At 42.8% G+C, this 15,312-nt stretch overlaps 4 protein-coding genes across 7 annotated transcripts; 2 read left to right on the plus strand and 2 right to left on the minus strand.

Moving 5' to 3' along the window:
* The first annotated feature begins 659 nt into the window (after positions 1–659).
* On the plus strand, positions 660–3,124 carry LOC9630887. 2 transcript variants are annotated; one of them, XM_024672674.1, is made up of 12 exons: positions 660–953; positions 1,019–1,160; positions 1,220–1,282; positions 1,510–1,554; positions 1,608–1,774; positions 1,829–1,874; positions 1,922–2,041; positions 2,097–2,207; positions 2,279–2,370; positions 2,422–2,575; positions 2,659–2,886; positions 2,940–3,124. In XM_024672674.1, the coding sequence occupies exons 1-12, from the start codon at positions 760–762 to the stop codon at positions 3,003–3,005; spliced, it is 1,428 nt and encodes a 475-aa protein (XP_024528442.1). In that variant the 5' UTR covers positions 660–759; the 3' UTR covers positions 3,006–3,124. The 2 variants fall into 2 exon arrangements, with proteins under 2 accessions (XP_024528442.1, XP_024528443.1); XM_024672675.1 differs by having other exon boundaries at positions 1,623–1,774.
* A 75-nt stretch (positions 3,125–3,199) lies between these two features.
* On the minus strand, positions 3,200–6,615 carry LOC9632830 (ATP-dependent zinc metalloprotease FTSH 10, mitochondrial). 2 transcript variants are annotated; one of them, XM_024672673.1, is made up of 8 exons: positions 6,390–6,615; positions 6,081–6,333; positions 5,949–6,026; positions 5,750–5,883; positions 5,163–5,687; positions 4,336–5,103; positions 4,054–4,281; positions 3,200–3,870 (listed from the first exon to the last, which is right to left on the minus strand). In XM_024672673.1, the coding sequence occupies exons 1-8, from the start codon at positions 6,444–6,446 to the stop codon at positions 3,379–3,381; spliced, it is 2,535 nt and encodes an 844-aa protein (XP_024528441.1). In that variant the 5' UTR covers positions 6,447–6,615; the 3' UTR covers positions 3,200–3,378. The 2 variants fall into 2 exon arrangements, with proteins under 2 accessions (XP_024528441.1, XP_024528440.1); XM_024672672.1 differs by having other exon boundaries at positions 5,163–5,690.
* A 137-nt stretch (positions 6,616–6,752) lies between these two features.
* LOC112345652 (pentatricopeptide repeat-containing protein At4g02750-like) lies at positions 6,753–8,562 on the plus strand. The gene has a single exon (XM_024672871.1). The coding sequence runs from the start codon at positions 6,883–6,885 to the stop codon at positions 8,554–8,556; it is 1,674 nt and encodes a 557-aa protein (XP_024528639.1). The 5' UTR covers positions 6,753–6,882; the 3' UTR covers positions 8,557–8,562.
* On the minus strand, positions 8,556–11,811 carry LOC9630888 (DNA replication licensing factor MCM5). 2 transcript variants are annotated; one of them, XM_024672869.1, is made up of 19 exons: positions 11,656–11,811; positions 11,491–11,605; positions 11,296–11,439; positions 11,059–11,238; positions 10,908–11,006; positions 10,724–10,857; positions 10,566–10,671; positions 10,372–10,506; positions 10,235–10,312; positions 10,079–10,183; positions 9,922–10,013; positions 9,735–9,867; positions 9,590–9,685; positions 9,445–9,536; positions 9,301–9,391; positions 9,141–9,247; positions 8,959–9,088; positions 8,793–8,894; positions 8,556–8,746 (listed from the first exon to the last, which is right to left on the minus strand). In XM_024672869.1, the coding sequence occupies exons 1-19, from the start codon at positions 11,808–11,810 to the stop codon at positions 8,663–8,665; spliced, it is 2,178 nt and encodes a 725-aa protein (XP_024528637.1). In that variant the 5' UTR covers position 11,811; the 3' UTR covers positions 8,556–8,662. The 2 variants fall into 2 exon arrangements, with proteins under 2 accessions (XP_024528637.1, XP_024528638.1); XM_024672870.1 differs by lacking the exon at positions 8,556–8,746 and having other exon boundaries at positions 8,800–8,894; positions 9,142–9,247.
* Between the last annotated feature and the right edge of the window lie 3,501 nt (positions 11,812–15,312).

Raw genomic sequence — 15,312 nt, forward strand, 5'->3', positions numbered from 1 at the left:
AATAAATATGTTAATAAATAAATTTATTTTCCAAGTTTTTGTAATATACTCTTTAAATTCTAACTAAAGAGTAATTTATTATTTCCTTTCTAGAAGATATATTGGAATCATATGTGCATAGATATGGAGCCGTGGTTAAGGCTAAGAGACTCCATAACAAGGATCATAATATATCATTACTTGGATATTTATACAAATTAAATTTAAGTACTTCAAAGATCTATTTTTTAATTTTGAAAATGATATATTAAATAATTGTTCAGTTACAAATGTTAAATGTTTAATTTGAAGTTATGATGGGGTTGTCAAATAAATGTTTAGGTAACAGTAAATATATAAGTTATAAACAAAAAAACTATTTATGTATTTTTGTTAGTCAATGTCAAAATTTTTTTTTTATAAATTTCATATTTCTTATAATATATTTTTATTTATAGTAATTTTAATTTTAAATCTAACTTTCGAATATAGATAGCGTTGTTTGTGTAATTTTTTCCTTTTAGTTTCCTATTAAAGGTAATTTACCTTATTTAATATGAAGCTCTCGTGGCCTAATGGATAAGGCATCTGACTTGGGTTCGACTCCCACCGTGAGTGTTTTAAATGACAGATGCTTTTTATACTTTCGTCGCAAGAATATTCTTGCGCTTAGGGTTCGAGGGTAGGGCAGGACAGGACGAGCGCTCGAATCGATCGAGCAGAAGGGCGGCATTCGGAGGAACAATGAGTAGTGGGATGTAGAATTTCGAGCAGGGAAGAATGTCGTTCTCCGAGCCTAGGAAACACCATCAGCAGCAGCATCATCACCGAGGGAATCGCTACAACAGGAACAATTTCCGGTACCAGTTCGCTGGAGAGTCCTCCGATGGTTTCGACGAGATCATCGCCGAGGATGAGAAGATCACTGACCGTCTCTACATGGAGCTCACCGAGAATTTGAAGAATCGTGCCAAGTAAACAAGCTGACTTTAGTTTTTTCCTTGCCCTGAGAGTTCGTTTTCTTGTTCTTTTTGGGCAGGAGATGTGCCATGATGGAAGCACAAGTGGCAAAACGAAGCAACGAGCTCAAAGAAGAAGCAAAAGCTTTGGCCGAGGAAAAGAGATTGGTGGCAGCTTGGAAGAAAGAAGCTGCGGCTCTCCAGGCCAAGACCGAGGCAGAGGTGAGAGATGACTACCATCGATCATTTGGTTTGCTTAGAATTTAGTTTCCTTGTCGCAGCTAAGCGAGGTTCGACTTGAGAGGGAGCAACTGGAGCGCGCTAGCACTGATTTGGCAGTTCAGGTGCTTCTCTGAACTAAAACTTGGCGTGAGCTTTGTTCTTCGTTGCTAGTAAATTCCGGATTTGCTCCATGGTGGAGCGCGTGGATGATGAAAAACATCCCTTCCCGCAAGTTCGATTCTTGCATCCGGATGAAGGTGTCCAGTGCTGAAGAAGCTTTTACTTGGACTCCTGCTTTTACAGTCTTGCCTGGTTTTTCTTTGCCACTGTTTCTTACGTTTGATGGCAGATGGCGGAGCTGAAGAGGACGCAACGAGAAATGGACAAGCAGAAGGTATGCCTCGTTTTTTCTTCGTTTGTAGTAAGAGTTCTAGTGAAACTTTACAGACACCGTGTGCGCAGCCTATCCCTGAAACTGCACCAGAGAAAAGCACAGAGCTGGTTGCCGTGAGCAATGGAGAAGTTTTGGACGAAATGCCGCTGGCGAAGCGCATCAAAATGAAGCATGAAGTCAAGAAAAAGGAGGAAGTTCAAGTGTTCGACAAAAGATTATTGTGAGATGCTAGCTTTTGGCTAATTCTTGTTTCACTGACATGCTATTGTTTCAGAGTTGTTCAATCTGCGCTCCAAGAGGATGCTCCCGGGCTTTTTGAGGTAAAGCTTTTTGTGTTCCCTCATCTCTGAAATGCCGCGTCTTGTAGCTACTTGAGGAAAGAGGACTGCTCGATGGCATGGACATCATTACGAATGTATGGGAAGAGGGAGATGGAAATACTTCGCAGACCGAAAGCTTCAGTGACTTAACAAGCGTTGTTGGGAAGGTGCTTCTGAGTTTGTATTTTTCTCTTTGGCCGCTAACCAAGATCGTGAGGACAGCTTTGGGGAACTTCATCTCAGTTGCTCAAGGAACACCGCTCGCGGGTACAAATGGCAAACTCGTCGAAGCCTCACTATTGCTTGGCTTGTTTAGTGACCCTGATCGAGCAGGCAAGTTTGTTTTTTCTCGAGTTTTTGTTTCTTTGTTAGTTCGTTTCCATCTAATACATGGTTGTATGCAGACTAGGCTTCTCAAGCAGCGAAAGTGGCCCGTGCGATGGGGCTGGTGTCGAGCACTGAATGCTTTTCTTTTTGTTTTCGAAAAGCACAACAGGCAAGGTTACTTCATTTCATGGACTCCTCAAAACAACTCGTCGCTGTACAGGATTGTAGTGGAGCGCCCGGAATACGGCTTCGCGACGTACTTTTTCGAGTTAGTTCAGTCCTTGCCAGTGAAATGGCAAGTCGATCGGCTCATCAAGGTGATGAGCTGCGTTTGCAACTGCAGAGCTGCGCTACTGGAGAATCGGCCACTGGAGGTACTTGGATTTGAATCTCTTTTGGTTTTGAGAAGAAGTTTGGTAACACGAGGGACGTTTTGATAACTCGAGGAACGTTTCAGGCTGGCAAGGATTTGCTTCCGGAAGAAGCTCGGGTGCTGGAAGACTATGGCTGGACGCCAAACACCGGCATTGGATCGCTGCTCAGCTTCTGTGACCGAGTCCTCCACGACTACAAGAGCGAGGACGAGGCCGCGGAGTGGAAGTCGAAGATTGGAAGGATGCTCATGGACGGGCACGACCACGGGAGCATCGTCTTGAAGCTCCCACGCAAGCTCGACACTGGCAATGTGAGTCTTCTCAGGTCTTTCGATCTCCCAGCTTAACTTTCCTTCGTTTGTAGATGATCGTGGTGAAACAAGAACTTGGAGACGCGCTTCCGCTGGCCATGAAAATGGAAGCTTGCTGAAAGAAGATCGCTAATTTTTGTACATGGTAAAAGAACTCTAACACTGTCCTCCTGTACAACCCTGTATAAAGTCTAAAAAAACTATGACATTGGAAATTTGAAAAGAGTATATTAAGTAACTCCTCTATTTTGTGCTTGGACTAGAGATATTTAAAATCTTAATAATTTTTTTAATCAATTTTTAACTTTTCCTATGGTCAAAGTTTTTCTAATTCATGGAAAGTTCTTTTTTCTTCATGGTCTTGTCAAAGCTCCCTCTCTCTTGCAACACAACACACACAGTAGCGCTTATTTAAAACGCGCATAAACATACAAAAGCCAAGAAGAAACCAAGCAAAAAAGAAAGAAAAAAGGAGACACTAGAGCTCCTCTCTCAAGCTAGCGCTGGAGTAGGACCGTCATCCACGACTCTTTCCTCCTCCTCACTCTTTTCCTCACTCTTCTCCTCACTTTTTTTCTCACTGTCTCCATCTCCTCCCTGGAACCTCTGCCTGATTCGATCCAACTGGCCGGACTCGGCGGTCTTGAACGGCCTCGGCCCAAGAACTTCCACCAGATCGTTGTAGTGGAGAACCTCTCGCGCCAGTAGCTGCTGCGCGAGCTTCTCCAGGCCCTCCTTGTGCTCTTCCAGCAGCGCCACGGTTCTCTTGTAGGCCCGGTCTGTCCATTCCCGGACCTCCCGGTCGATGAGCTCGCCGGTCTCGTTGCTGTATGGCTTGGACAGCTCCATGCCGTCCTCTTTCTGGGGGAAGGATAGAAGGCCCACCTTTTCGCTGAATCCATACACGGCCACCTGGGCGTAAGTTAGCCTCGTCACTCTCTCCAGGTCGTTTTGCGCTCCGGTCGAGATTTTTCCGAGCATGACCTGGAAACCAAAGGTAAGTTTACGTGAAGAAGAGAAAAGAACAAGCCTAGAACAAGAAAAGACCACCAAAAAGGTAGAAAAAGTTGACTTTTCTAACACAATGAGACTCAAGAAAGAAGAACAAAGGGATGAAGAAAGAGGAAGAAGAACGATGGAACTCAAGAAAAGAGCAAGGTTTTTTACCTGTTCAGCAGCACGGCCACCAAGAGCCATGCAAGTCATGTCTAGCATTTGCTCTTTCGTCATCAGCAAGTTCTCGTTTGGAAAGTACTGCGCGAAACCCAAAGCCGCTGAGCCACGAGGAACGATCGACACCTTGATCAGAGGCTCCGCATGCTCCAGAAACCAGCCCGCAACTGCATGTCCTGCCTCGTGGTACGCAACTGTTCTCCTTTCCTCGGGGCTTATCACCTAGAAATCCAATGTTGTAAGTATGAAGAAAAGAAGATACCACTTAAACCTTACCTTGTTTTTCTTCTCCATTCCACCAAGAACCCTGTCGATAGCTGCCTCGAAGTCCTTCATTGAGATCACTTTGTGCTCCTCTCTTGCGGCGCAAAGAGCAGCCTCATTGCAGACGTTTGCAATATCAGCCCCTGAAAATCCCACGGTAATTCTTGCCAAGTCTCCCACGAACTGCTCCGGATCCTGATCAAGCTTAAGTTTCTTGAGATAGATTCGGAAGATCTGTTCCCGGCCTTTGGCGTCTGGCTTGTCAAGAGCTATCTGTCGATCGAATCGTCCAGGCCTCAAAAGCGCCTTGTCAAGGATATCTGGCCTGTTGGTGCCAGCTAGAACCACCACCCCCGCTGTCGTCGCAAAACCATCCATTTCTACGAGAAGCTGGTTCAACGTGCTCTCACGCTCGTCATTTGCTCCAGCAAAACCGCCACGGCCTCTTGCTCTTCCGATCGCGTCGATCTCGTCGATGAATATTATACTGGGAGCACACTGCCGAGCTTGAGCGAACAGGTCCCTCACCCTGGACGGACCAACGCCAACGAACATCTCCATGAAGTCGGAACCGCTGATGGAAAGGAAAGGCACGGATGCTTCTCCAGCCGTTGCCTTTGCGAGTAAAGTTTTTCCAGTTCCGGGTGGTCCAACAAGCAGTGCTCCCTTTGGTATCTTGGCGCCAAGTTCTTCGTACTTCTTGGGATTCTTCAGGAAGTGGACAAATTCCATAACCTCTTCCTTGGCTTCGTCACAACCAGCGACATCATTGAAAGTGACCTGCAAATTTCAGGCACAATTGATCAACCGCTAGAAACAAAGAAGCTGTAGCTACATACCTTGTCCTTGGCATTTTTGTTGATCTTAGTGACGTGGGCTTTTCCGACGTTGAAAATCCCACGGCCACCCATGCCTCCAGGACCACCGCCAATACCAAGTCCACCTTGAAGTCGGCGCGTCAAGTAGAATATCCCAGCGATCAAAAGAAGCGTAGGAGCCATGCTAGAAAGCTCCTGGAGCCAGCTGACCTCCGAAACATAGATAACAGGAACAAAGTCATGGGGATCTTTTCCGGCAGCAGCCTGCGCCTCTTCTAGCTTTCGCTCAAAGGATTCCACACTCCCGATGTTTATGTAATACTTCGGCGTACTATAGACCCGAGCGGGAGCTTGTGTGCTTGAACCAGTATCTGTTTGAAACTCAGACGAGTCCTCATCAATAGACGGTGATTGAGGTTGAGTTTGTTGACCTTGAGCTACTGGCGTCTCGCGAACATATACTCTTGCGACCGCCTTATTCACAACCTCTATGTGATCAACGAGACCAGTCTCCAGAAGCTTGTTTTTGAACTCCTGGAAGCTGATCTGCTGCGAAGTGTTGATAGTTAGAACATTTTCCTTATGACTGAAAGCAATCGAAACTTTACCTGGCGCGTACCGTTGAACCTCACAGATAATGAGCTGAGAAGAATCGCAAGACCTATCGCTGTTGAAATATATGACTGCAGTTGGGCCTTAGATACCTCCTTGAAACCTTTATCACCCTCATTCTTGGGATCCTCTGCGCAAGACAAGACCTCTGTCAGAAAAGAAAAGAAAAGAAAAGATCAAAAAAGAAAACAGCACCATGTTTTTGCTCTGCTCTTTGTTCAGCACGACCCTTTGGAAGATCTTTCTTGTTCTTAGGATGATAGTTCTCATATCCTAATAGTTTACATAACATTAGACCACATTGTTTCACAAAAAAAGGGAGCATACCTTTGTTTTTCGGAGCTTCGGAACAAAACTGTCTTTTGAGAATCGTTCTCCGCGGAGTAGCACCTTGCAAAGTGGCTGACAAAGGCTTGTTGCCTAGCTTGGCAAGAGATTTTTTCTCCAAGTCCACCAAAAGCTTAGAAAACCTGGAATCTGATACGAATCGCTTCTCCAACCCTTCCCGATAGCTGCATGAGGGTGCGCTGGCAGCATCGGCCGAGAATGCGCGTCCAGAGCAAGCCAAATCCTCAAAAACCTTGAAAAATCCCCAGCCTCAGCACGAGAGTTCGAGCTGGAAATCCAGCGCCATACCTTTATCAGGTGCTGCCGTCGCCGCCGGACCGCTGCCACTGCATAGCGCCGAAACATCTAGACCTCGCGATCAAACAGGGCTTCGCTCCGGCAATCTGATGCTCGCCTGGGAATCACACCTCCAACACGCGCACCGCGACCGCCAGAGCACGATCAAGCATAGCGCCTTCTACCGCTGCTTCCTTCTAACCCTAGACGCCATTTGTTCTTTAGAGAGGCATGACAAAGAGAAGGGTTTTTTTCTCGAGGCTCTGACGTGGCGAGTTTTGGCGGCTAAGGTTAAGTCGGCCGGATAACGTCTAGTAAAAAGTCAAATTTCTTTACCACACAGAAACCCTAAAAGTATATGTTAGAGCTGGAAGAAGAGCTCGCCTCTAGCATCAGGCAATGCGGCAGCCACAAAGATTTAACCAATGCCCAGAGGCTCCATTCTCTAGTCCGTAGCCATACGCTCATACGCCACAATGTCTACCTCGCCAATCTTCTCGTCCAAATGTACGGTAAGTGTGGCCACCCACACGACGCCCGTCGCGTGTTCGATTCCATGCCCCGACCAAACATTTACTCGTGGACGATTATGCTCGAGGCATATACCGAGAATGGGAATCTCGACGAGGCTAAGTGGCTGTTCGATTCCATGCCCGCCCGGAATGCGGTGACGTGGAACACGATCATCACTGCGTTTGGACAGGCTGGCCACGTGGACTCCGGGAAGGAGCTGTTTGACAGGATGCCCCAACCGGATATGGTGACGTGGAATGCCATGCTGGCGGCATATACCCAGAATGGGCATCTGGAGCTCGCCAAGGGATTGTACGACACCATGCCTGAGCACAATGTGGTCACAAGTACGGCTATGCTGCAGGCGTTTGCGCAGGGTGGCCACCTGGATCGAGCCCTGGACGTGTTCGAGAATATGCCCCAGAAGAATATGGTATCTTGGACGGCCATGCTTGTGGCATATACTGAAGCTGGGCATTTTGATTTAGCAAAGAGAATCTTTGGTAGGATGCCCGAGTGGAACGTAGTGTCGTGGAACGCAATGCTCCAGGCACATTCGCGAGGCGGGAATATCCAAGAGGCCGAAAAGATATTCCATGCGATGCCTGATCATGACGTCATCTCGTGGACGACTCTTCTTGTCGCACTTGCCGAGGCCGGGCAAACAGACAAAGCCAAGAAGGTATTTGAGAATATGCCCGAGCGTACAATGGTAACGTGGAACTCGTTTCTACAGATATTTGTAGAGAAGGGACACGTGGAAGAAGCCAAGAGGGTGTTTGAGAGGATGCCAAAGTGGGACGTAGTATCATGTACCACGATGCTCCACGCTTATGCCCAGAGTGGGCATCTGGAAGATGCTAAATTAATATTCGATCGGATGCACCTAAAGACCGACGTGTCATGGGCGGGAATGATATCCGCATATTCCGAACGCGGGGATCTCGATGCCGCAAACCACGTCTTTGGGGATATACCCCGCCAGCATCTGCTGACGTGGAATGCCATGCTTTCAGCATATGCCGAGCACGGGCATCTTGACGGCGCGAAGGGAATCTTCGACAGGATGCCCGAGTGGGACGTGGTGACGTGGACGACGCTGATGGCGGCATATTCCCAGAGCGGGGACTGGGAAGGGGCCGATTCCATCTTCGAGAGGATGCCCGAGAAAGATTCGGTGGCATGGACGGCCGTGATTTCCATGCACGCTCACACTGGACGCCGCCAAGTGGCCATTGGGAATATGCTCGAGCTCCAAATGGAGGGCCTTGAGAGCGACGAGGGAGCGTTCTTGAGCGTCTTGATGGCTTGCAACCACGTTGGTCTTTTGGAAACCGGGATAAATTTCTTCCGGTCGATGATCACGGACCATGGCTTGGATCCAAAGTTTGAGCACTACTGTTGCATGGTTGATATCCTCGGACGCTCGAGCCAGCTTAAGAATGCCGAGGATCTGATCGATACCATGCCTTACCACCCGGATGGATTGGTCTGGGGAGCGCTGCTAAACGCTTGTCGACTCCACCACGACGTCGAGAGAGCCCAGAGAGCGTCGCAGGAGCTTATGGATGCCGACCCCGAGAATGGTGCCTCGCAAATTCTTCTGGCCGAAGTTTACGCGTCCTCGAGATCAAAGCGGTGGCCTCGCACTACGCCCAAGAGATGAGCCGAGAAAAACTTGTCTGAAAGACTTGCTGGACAAGTTCTTATCACTCTGTCTGTAAACGACGATTGTAAAGAGCCTTCTAATCTTCACGAGAGACCGCTGGTTTTTAAGCCTTTCGGACTATCACTCTTCTCTCTCGTTTGTACTCTATCTCGTCTCTTTGGTGCATGATTACCAAGGCTCGCCTCACCTGTATACGAGAGCTCTTAGCGATGAACTGTAATGAGCAGTCTTACCGTCGGTTCGGGCATTCCCATCCGCATTAGTTCATCGATCAAGCGCCGTTCCGACATGAAGCTGCCGATTCCCATGCGCCTTTTTATTTGCGTTTCCACTTGCTGGACAAAAGCGCTCGGTTAGAATGAAATGGAATTGATTGTATTCAGATATGTGGTAACGAACCTGGATCTCGTTTCTCATTTCCGGTGTCACGGTAATATTGTCCGTTATTCCGGACCGTGCGGCATCCATTGTGGACACGTAAAACAATCTAATGGCCTCGGTGACATGCTCTTCTGTTGCTTCCTGTGAACTGCAAAAAGGCAGTAGTCGAGCGTATGTTATAGGCAAAAGAATTGGCTTACAGCTGCATTTTAGCGATGGCTTCGCTTATTCGTACGATGGCTTCAAGCTGGCGAACTGTAATCGGAATAGGAGTCGATTCTCCCGTTTGGCTTTGCTCTCTCATTTGCTGATAATTAAGGGAAACTTAGAACCTGTAGGAGCTTCAGATTTCTGCAGTACCTTTCTAATCTCGACGTAACTGTTTTGTAGCATAACTGCAGCTGAATCGGACAAGCGAGGCCTACAGCGATCTCGGCAAAACTCAATATATCTGCACGTAAGTTACAAGTTTCTACAGAACGGAACTTTGAACTATTTGTGAACCTTTTAAGCCAGTTATATTTTTCACGAACATCAGCATCTTTTGATCCAAAACCTGCTGAGGCATGTACTGTTACTACGTGCCGAGCGATTTGCTGAAACACAAAACGAGGAGTAGAAAACAGTAATACGAAATAATTTGACGTACCATGTCTCTTTGATGATCTCTGGCATCCTTGACTATAAAAATCAGATCAAATCGAGATAAAATAGTTGTCTGAAGGTCAATGTTTTCTTGAGCAGTCTGCTATAAGCGGTTAGAACACCGACAACGTAAAGGCGAACTTGGTCACCTTCAAATCGTCATAACGTCCAGATGGAGGATTGGCTGCGGCCAGTACTGATGTTCGTGAATTTAAAACCGTAGTAATGCCAGCCTTGGCTATAGAGATTGTTTGCTGTTCCATAGCCTCGTGAATGGCTACTCTATACATACAAATTATATCAATAAAAGATAAATCGAGATCAGATTTCATTTACCTGTCTTCTGGCCTCATCTTGTCAAATTCGTCAATGCAAACCACCCCTCCATCGGCAAGCACCATCGCTCCTCCCTCTAAATAGAACTCTCGCTGGAACATCATACAAATTGAATGAAAAAAAACAAGTGGAACAGATAGCATTTACGGAAGCCTACCGAACTCGCATCACGTATGACGGATGCAGTCAATCCAGCAGCAGAGGAACCCTTGCCAGATGTATACACAGCAATCGGCGCAGTTTTCTCCACAAATTTCAAAAACTGTACAAGGAAAACATTAGAGAAACAAGACCCAAAGCACTCAAATCCAACCTGAGACTTTGCAGTCGACGGATCTCCCAAAAGAAGAACGTTAATATCGCCTCGAAGACGTACTCCATCGGGTAGTGACTGAACCACACAATCCAGATCAAATCCCATATTTTAATTCCTGGCTGTCATGTGCTAACCTTACGAGAACCTCCAAACATCAGACATGCTACGGCCTTTTTTATGTCGTCGTGGCCGAAGATTGAAGGAGCAAGAAGATTGCAAACCAGCTGGTACGAGTCGGGCTTCCGAGAAAACTCTTTAAATTCGTTTTCCTGACAAAAACAAAGAAATGGAGTTAAAAGGATGCATTGTATTTTTTTTTTCAACCAACCTCGTCAGCTGTAAAAGAAGGCGCGCCTCTAGAATTCCCCTCTGCTGCATGGTCCATTCCCACAACCCTTAAGTAAGGCTGTCTGATTGCCACAGCTCCTTTTTGCCTGGACTTGACAATGTTAACCAGCGAAAGACCTTTTGAAAACACAATCTCACGTTGTTGCATTTCCGGTTTGGAAGATGCTATATACTCCAAGAACTGTGACCCGAGTACCAGGAGCAGTCTTTTGAACTAGATTTCGATCGGCAGCTAGCAGAAGGTTTCTAGGGAGCTCCCCGGTAGGAACATCCTTCATATGGAAAACCTCAAAAAAGGACCAAAAATATGTAAACTGTTTACCTCAGGATTCTCTTGTAACTTCAGCGTTTGTTGATCGACATATTTGCTCCGGTCTGGGATCACAAGCCATGGATCTATAGGACACGGTTCTTCACCAGGCTGCATTTAAACTTCTTAGCAATAAGAAAAACTCGCAAAAAATGAAAACAACCTGAGGAACATGATCGCAAGAGCGTGGCATCATGGCTCCACCGAGACCAGGTCTGCATGGAACTACCTTTACGTTTTTACAGTTTCTGCAGCACAAAGTCACAGCAGTGGCTTTGGCTTTTGTCCTTGAGGCCGCGATTATGATGCCAGAAACTTTTACCAGCTTCGAGATCCAGCCTGCCTGTATCACACACAACAAGAACACAGATTAGAACTAGAGAGAAAAGAGTTTCATCACCCCAAGAGTTCGTATCGATGACACTAGTTCTTTGGAGGCGAGTAAAACTTGGACTTCGCCAGTATCAGGCTCGGCCATTTCACCGGTTTCAGCAGCGACTTTCGATTGCAAACTCGCGACTACTTCTGCCGCAGCACTCTCGAGCTAAAGAAAAAAAAAAGATAGAATAAATACTTGCATATAAACGAATCGTACCAGAGGTAAATAATCCGTGGGAAAATTCCGGACTTTCTCCGCCAAATCTCCATCGAAGAAATGCAGGTCCTCGATCGACACTTCCACAGATTTCGGGTTGTGAAGGAGACTCTCCCTGACAAACAGAAATTATTGCCTGAGCAGCACAAAGGGTAAAACGGGCACCTGTAGGTGAAGCTCCCATCTGGATGAGAGTAGCTCCTGAAGAACTCCTTGAACTTACGCTGGGCGGAATGGCGCGTGACCTCAGGGGATCCATCCTGCTCCGGGTACTGCGCCTGATCGCTGTAGAACACGGCGCCCTCGTCCCACCCAGACATTGGGAAGAACCCTAGACCCAGAAAATGGCGGGAATAACCAATATGGCGGGAAATTATTCGATTTGCTTTATACTTAAATTGTCTTATACTATTATAAATCATATTTAAAGTCCATATTATGAGAAAATTGATAAAATCTAGGATTAAAATCCTTAGCATGAAAAAAATAATAATTTCTATTATCAAGCTCTTTAGCAAATTGGAAAAAGTTGTTCCATATTAAGCTTAAGAAGAAATTCATTGCATAAAACAATTGAGTTATTTTACTATTGTGGAGTTAAACGAAAAAAAATGACAAAAAAAAATTCTCTTTAACATTTCATGTTTCAAACAAAATATTTATTAAGTTCCCAACTATCTAAAAGTGGGGTGAGATGCGAAACAAAGGAGTGTAGTTAATTGATACAATGGAAGGATAGATAAATTCAACATTAAAATGGAGGTTTTTGTGATTATAAGATAACATTTAAATATACTATCATTATAGATCTTTGGAATCTTAGAAGATAAATGAAGATAAAATAAATATTAACAACTCTCTTATTTAATAATTACCTCTTTATAATTGGGTCAAGTGGAGAAATATAAAGTTTAACACCTCAAGGGTCTGTAGCATATGTAATCATAAGATAAAATTTGGATATACTATGAAAAACAATATATCTACTGATAAATGAAAATAAAATAGTCATTAAGAGTTTTTTATTAAATAATAACCCCTTTTTTAGTGGTATGCTATGTAACAGAAATTGTGGTTCTCTTTATAATCATAGGAATAATTTGTATATATTATCAATGTATATCCATGAAATCACTTTATAAATGGTGATTAAATAACTATTAAAAATGTTTTATCAAGTAATTGCACCTTTTCTAGCTGGTTTAAAAAGATAAAGATAAAATGCATTATATCAACATAAAATGACAATATTGACATATCAAAAGTGGGGGTAAATGTAATATATATAAATATAAGATGAGATTTGGATATATTATCAAAGTAGTCATCTAAGGGCTCTATCATTAATTAATTGCTATTTTCTTAGTTGACTTAAAGAGAAAGAAATAAATTTGGTATATTAATTTAGAATTTAACAATAGACAATCCAATGAGGGTTAGTCAAATAGTTAGATAATATAAGGATGGATAGAATTAATGAAAAAATGGAGGTTTTAGTTTCTTTTGTTATTATAGAATGAGATTTAGATATATTATCATTATAGAACCTTGGAAGAAAATAATTATTGAAGACTCTCTTATTAAGAAATTACCCATTTCTAATTTAAAGGGAGGAAAAGAAAAATATACTATATCACCATAGAATGAGGGCATTGACAGTAGGTGAATGTAATATATATTATCAAATCTACAATTATGGTCCTAAATGAGGGTAGTTTGAGAAATCACTAAGAATTGTGTTTTAGACAAAAATAACATACTACACTCTGTGCCAAAATTTAATGAAAGAGCTCCTTAAAAAATTTTGTGTGTATCTATGTGTAAACTTTTGAATCTAGACTTCCCAAGAGGTCACCTAATTTAGTATTATTCAAACCCAAAAACATTTAACCCTAAATATCCTAAGACCTTTAACTAATTAGAAAAAAATGTGCACTTTTATTTATATTTTCTAATCTATTAAGGGTTTTGGGATATTTGAGGTTAAACATCTTTAGGTTTGAATAATACTAAGTTGAGTGACTTCACGAACAATCCAAATCCAGGAACTTTCATTTGGTATTAGAAGTTTTAGATTTGACTTTATTGGTTGGTTAAGGGAATCACACCATATACTAATTAACATTTGGCAAGTTCAATTTGCTCCAGCTATGCTCGACTTGAGAGGTAAAGAGCTAAACTCAACTTAATGGGTAGAGAGGTCCAATTTACTCTGGCTAGGCTCGACCTAAGGGGTAAAGAGATTTAATTTGCTTCAGTTGGGTTTAATCTAAAAGGTAGTATGTTAAGAGAGTAAGGCTCCTAGGAGAACTTATGAATTTGGACTTTCTGAGAGGTCATTCAACCCAGTGTTATTAAAACCCAAAAACACTTAGCCATAAATATCCCAAGACCTTTAATCGATTGAAAAAAGGGGTGCATTTTTACTCATAAGCATTTTCTCTTTATATTTGAATATTATAGATTGTTTTTTAAGTCATTTTTTTTTTGTTTATACTAGAATCTCAATAACCACTAAAAAAAAATTGATATTCTAGAATCTTGCCCCTTAAAGGAAGGTAAAAAAGAAAATTAAACCTATTTTTTCTTTCATCTTGTCATTAAGCTAGGTTTGAAGAATACTTTTATAAGATTTAACAACTCATGGGATTGAAAATTTAGTGCTCCTACCCTTGCAAAACTGTTATGAGGGTCTCACTATAGTATATAATCTGAAGTCCTATAGTTATAAGTGGATCTTTTGAACTTGATAGATTCAAAGATGGTAGAGATATTAGAGATTTAGATTAAGAGAAATAATTTCATCTCTTTGATATGTTATTATATAAATTATATATATTTTATTCTGTGAATTTATTTTCTAGAAAAAATTTAAATTTACATTTAATATAAAACTTTAGTATATATAAACTCAATAAAACATTATTGCAAACCCTCTCATATCAAATTATTGTTTGTGTGCTAGACTTAGAATTTCTCAACATTTGTTTATAATAGTATTCTCAAGAGTACTGCCATCTTCATAATGGATTTAGTGTTGAGCTATAGGGAAAGCTTTGAAAAATTTTAGACACTTTTTGATGTCTATAAAAGCTATTATACTTTGTGAAAAAATAATTCAATGCCACCTTTATTAACTATAGTTGATAAATCATTGATTTGCTTATAATATCTATTAATATTGCACACTTTATTTCTCTCCTCTTAAGCCAATTTTAAAAGGGGAAGTTCCTTGATAAGAGAGCCCTTAATGGCTATTTTGTCCCTAAGGTTATATCTAAATCTCAAGCAATTAATATACAAGCAAGATAAGCATTTACTTTGCTCTAGGGGGACTCAATAGGCTAGAATGGAGCCACAACCCCAAGACAGCTGTCAGAATATAAAGAATATCCTTACAATGCAACTCCATGAAGCAACTAATGTGTTAAAGTAAGTCTAAAGACATGACTATAGGCTGAAGTGTAAAGGTGATGGGAATAATGTTAGAAGCTTAGAAGAGCAAATTAAGGATATCACTCTATGCCTTTAATACTGTGAGAAAGGATGCTCTTCTAGAGGACCACACTCATGCAGCATGACAAACAATTATTCCACTTGAATCTTAGGCATTGCAGTAAAACTTGGTTGCTACTCAATTGTAAATCAATGCACTTGTCATTTTTTGCATTCTTGCACAATTTGGCCATTAGTAGTTTCATCACTAGATTATCAAGCTATTGAACCATGTTTAACACTTGTTTATCACTATGTGTAGATTTTATACCCTGGTCTGCTCTCATACTATATAGCCAATGGCAGCCACAACCAAGATCCCTGCAA

The sequence above is a fragment of the Selaginella moellendorffii genome, unplaced genomic scaffold, assembly GCF_000143415.4.
Source record: "Selaginella moellendorffii unplaced genomic scaffold, v1.0 SELMOscaffold_9, whole genome shotgun sequence".
In the NCBI taxonomy this organism is placed as follows: domain Eukaryota; kingdom Viridiplantae; phylum Streptophyta; class Lycopodiopsida; order Selaginellales; family Selaginellaceae; genus Selaginella; species Selaginella moellendorffii.

Excerpts from the sequence above, each read along its gene's own strand:
- LOC9630887 (XM_024672674.1), top strand. The coding sequence starts at position 760 with ATGTCGTTCTCCGAGCCTAGGAAACACCATCAGCAGCAGCATCATCAC. Across the intron at positions 1,283-1,509 it reads GCACTGATTTGGCAGTTCAG|ATGGCGGAGCTGAAGAGGAC; the intron begins GTGCTTCTCTGA and ends GTTTGATGGCAG. Across the intron at positions 1,775-1,828 it reads GTGTTCGACAAAAGATTATT|AGTTGTTCAATCTGCGCTCC; the intron begins GTGAGATGCTAG and ends CTATTGTTTCAG.
- LOC9632830 (XM_024672672.1), bottom strand. The coding sequence starts at position 6,446 with ATGTTTCGGCGCTATGCAGTGGCAGCGGTCCGGCGGCGACGGCAGCAC. Across the intron at positions 5,104-5,162 it reads ACAAAAATGCCAAGGACAAG|GTCACTTTCAATGATGTCGC; the intron begins GTATGTAGCTAC and ends TGAAATTTGCAG. Across the intron at positions 4,282-4,335 it reads GAATGGAGAAGAAAAACAAG|GTGATAAGCCCCGAGGAAAG; the intron begins GTAAGGTTTAAG and ends TTGGATTTCTAG.
- LOC112345652 (XM_024672871.1), top strand. The coding sequence starts at position 6,883 with ATGTACGGTAAGTGTGGCCACCCACACGACGCCCGTCGCGTGTTCGAT.
- LOC9630888 (XM_024672869.1), bottom strand. The coding sequence starts at position 11,810 with ATGTCTGGGTGGGACGAGGGCGCCGTGTTCTACAGCGATCAGGCGCAG. Across the intron at positions 9,537-9,589 it reads GAGATCATCAAAGAGACATG|CAAATCGCTCGGCACGTAGT; the intron begins GTACGTCAAATT and ends TTTGTGTTTCAG. Across the intron at positions 8,895-8,958 it reads AAATGAGAAACGAGATCCAG|CAAGTGGAAACGCAAATAAA; the intron begins GTTCGTTACCAC and ends GCTTTTGTCCAG.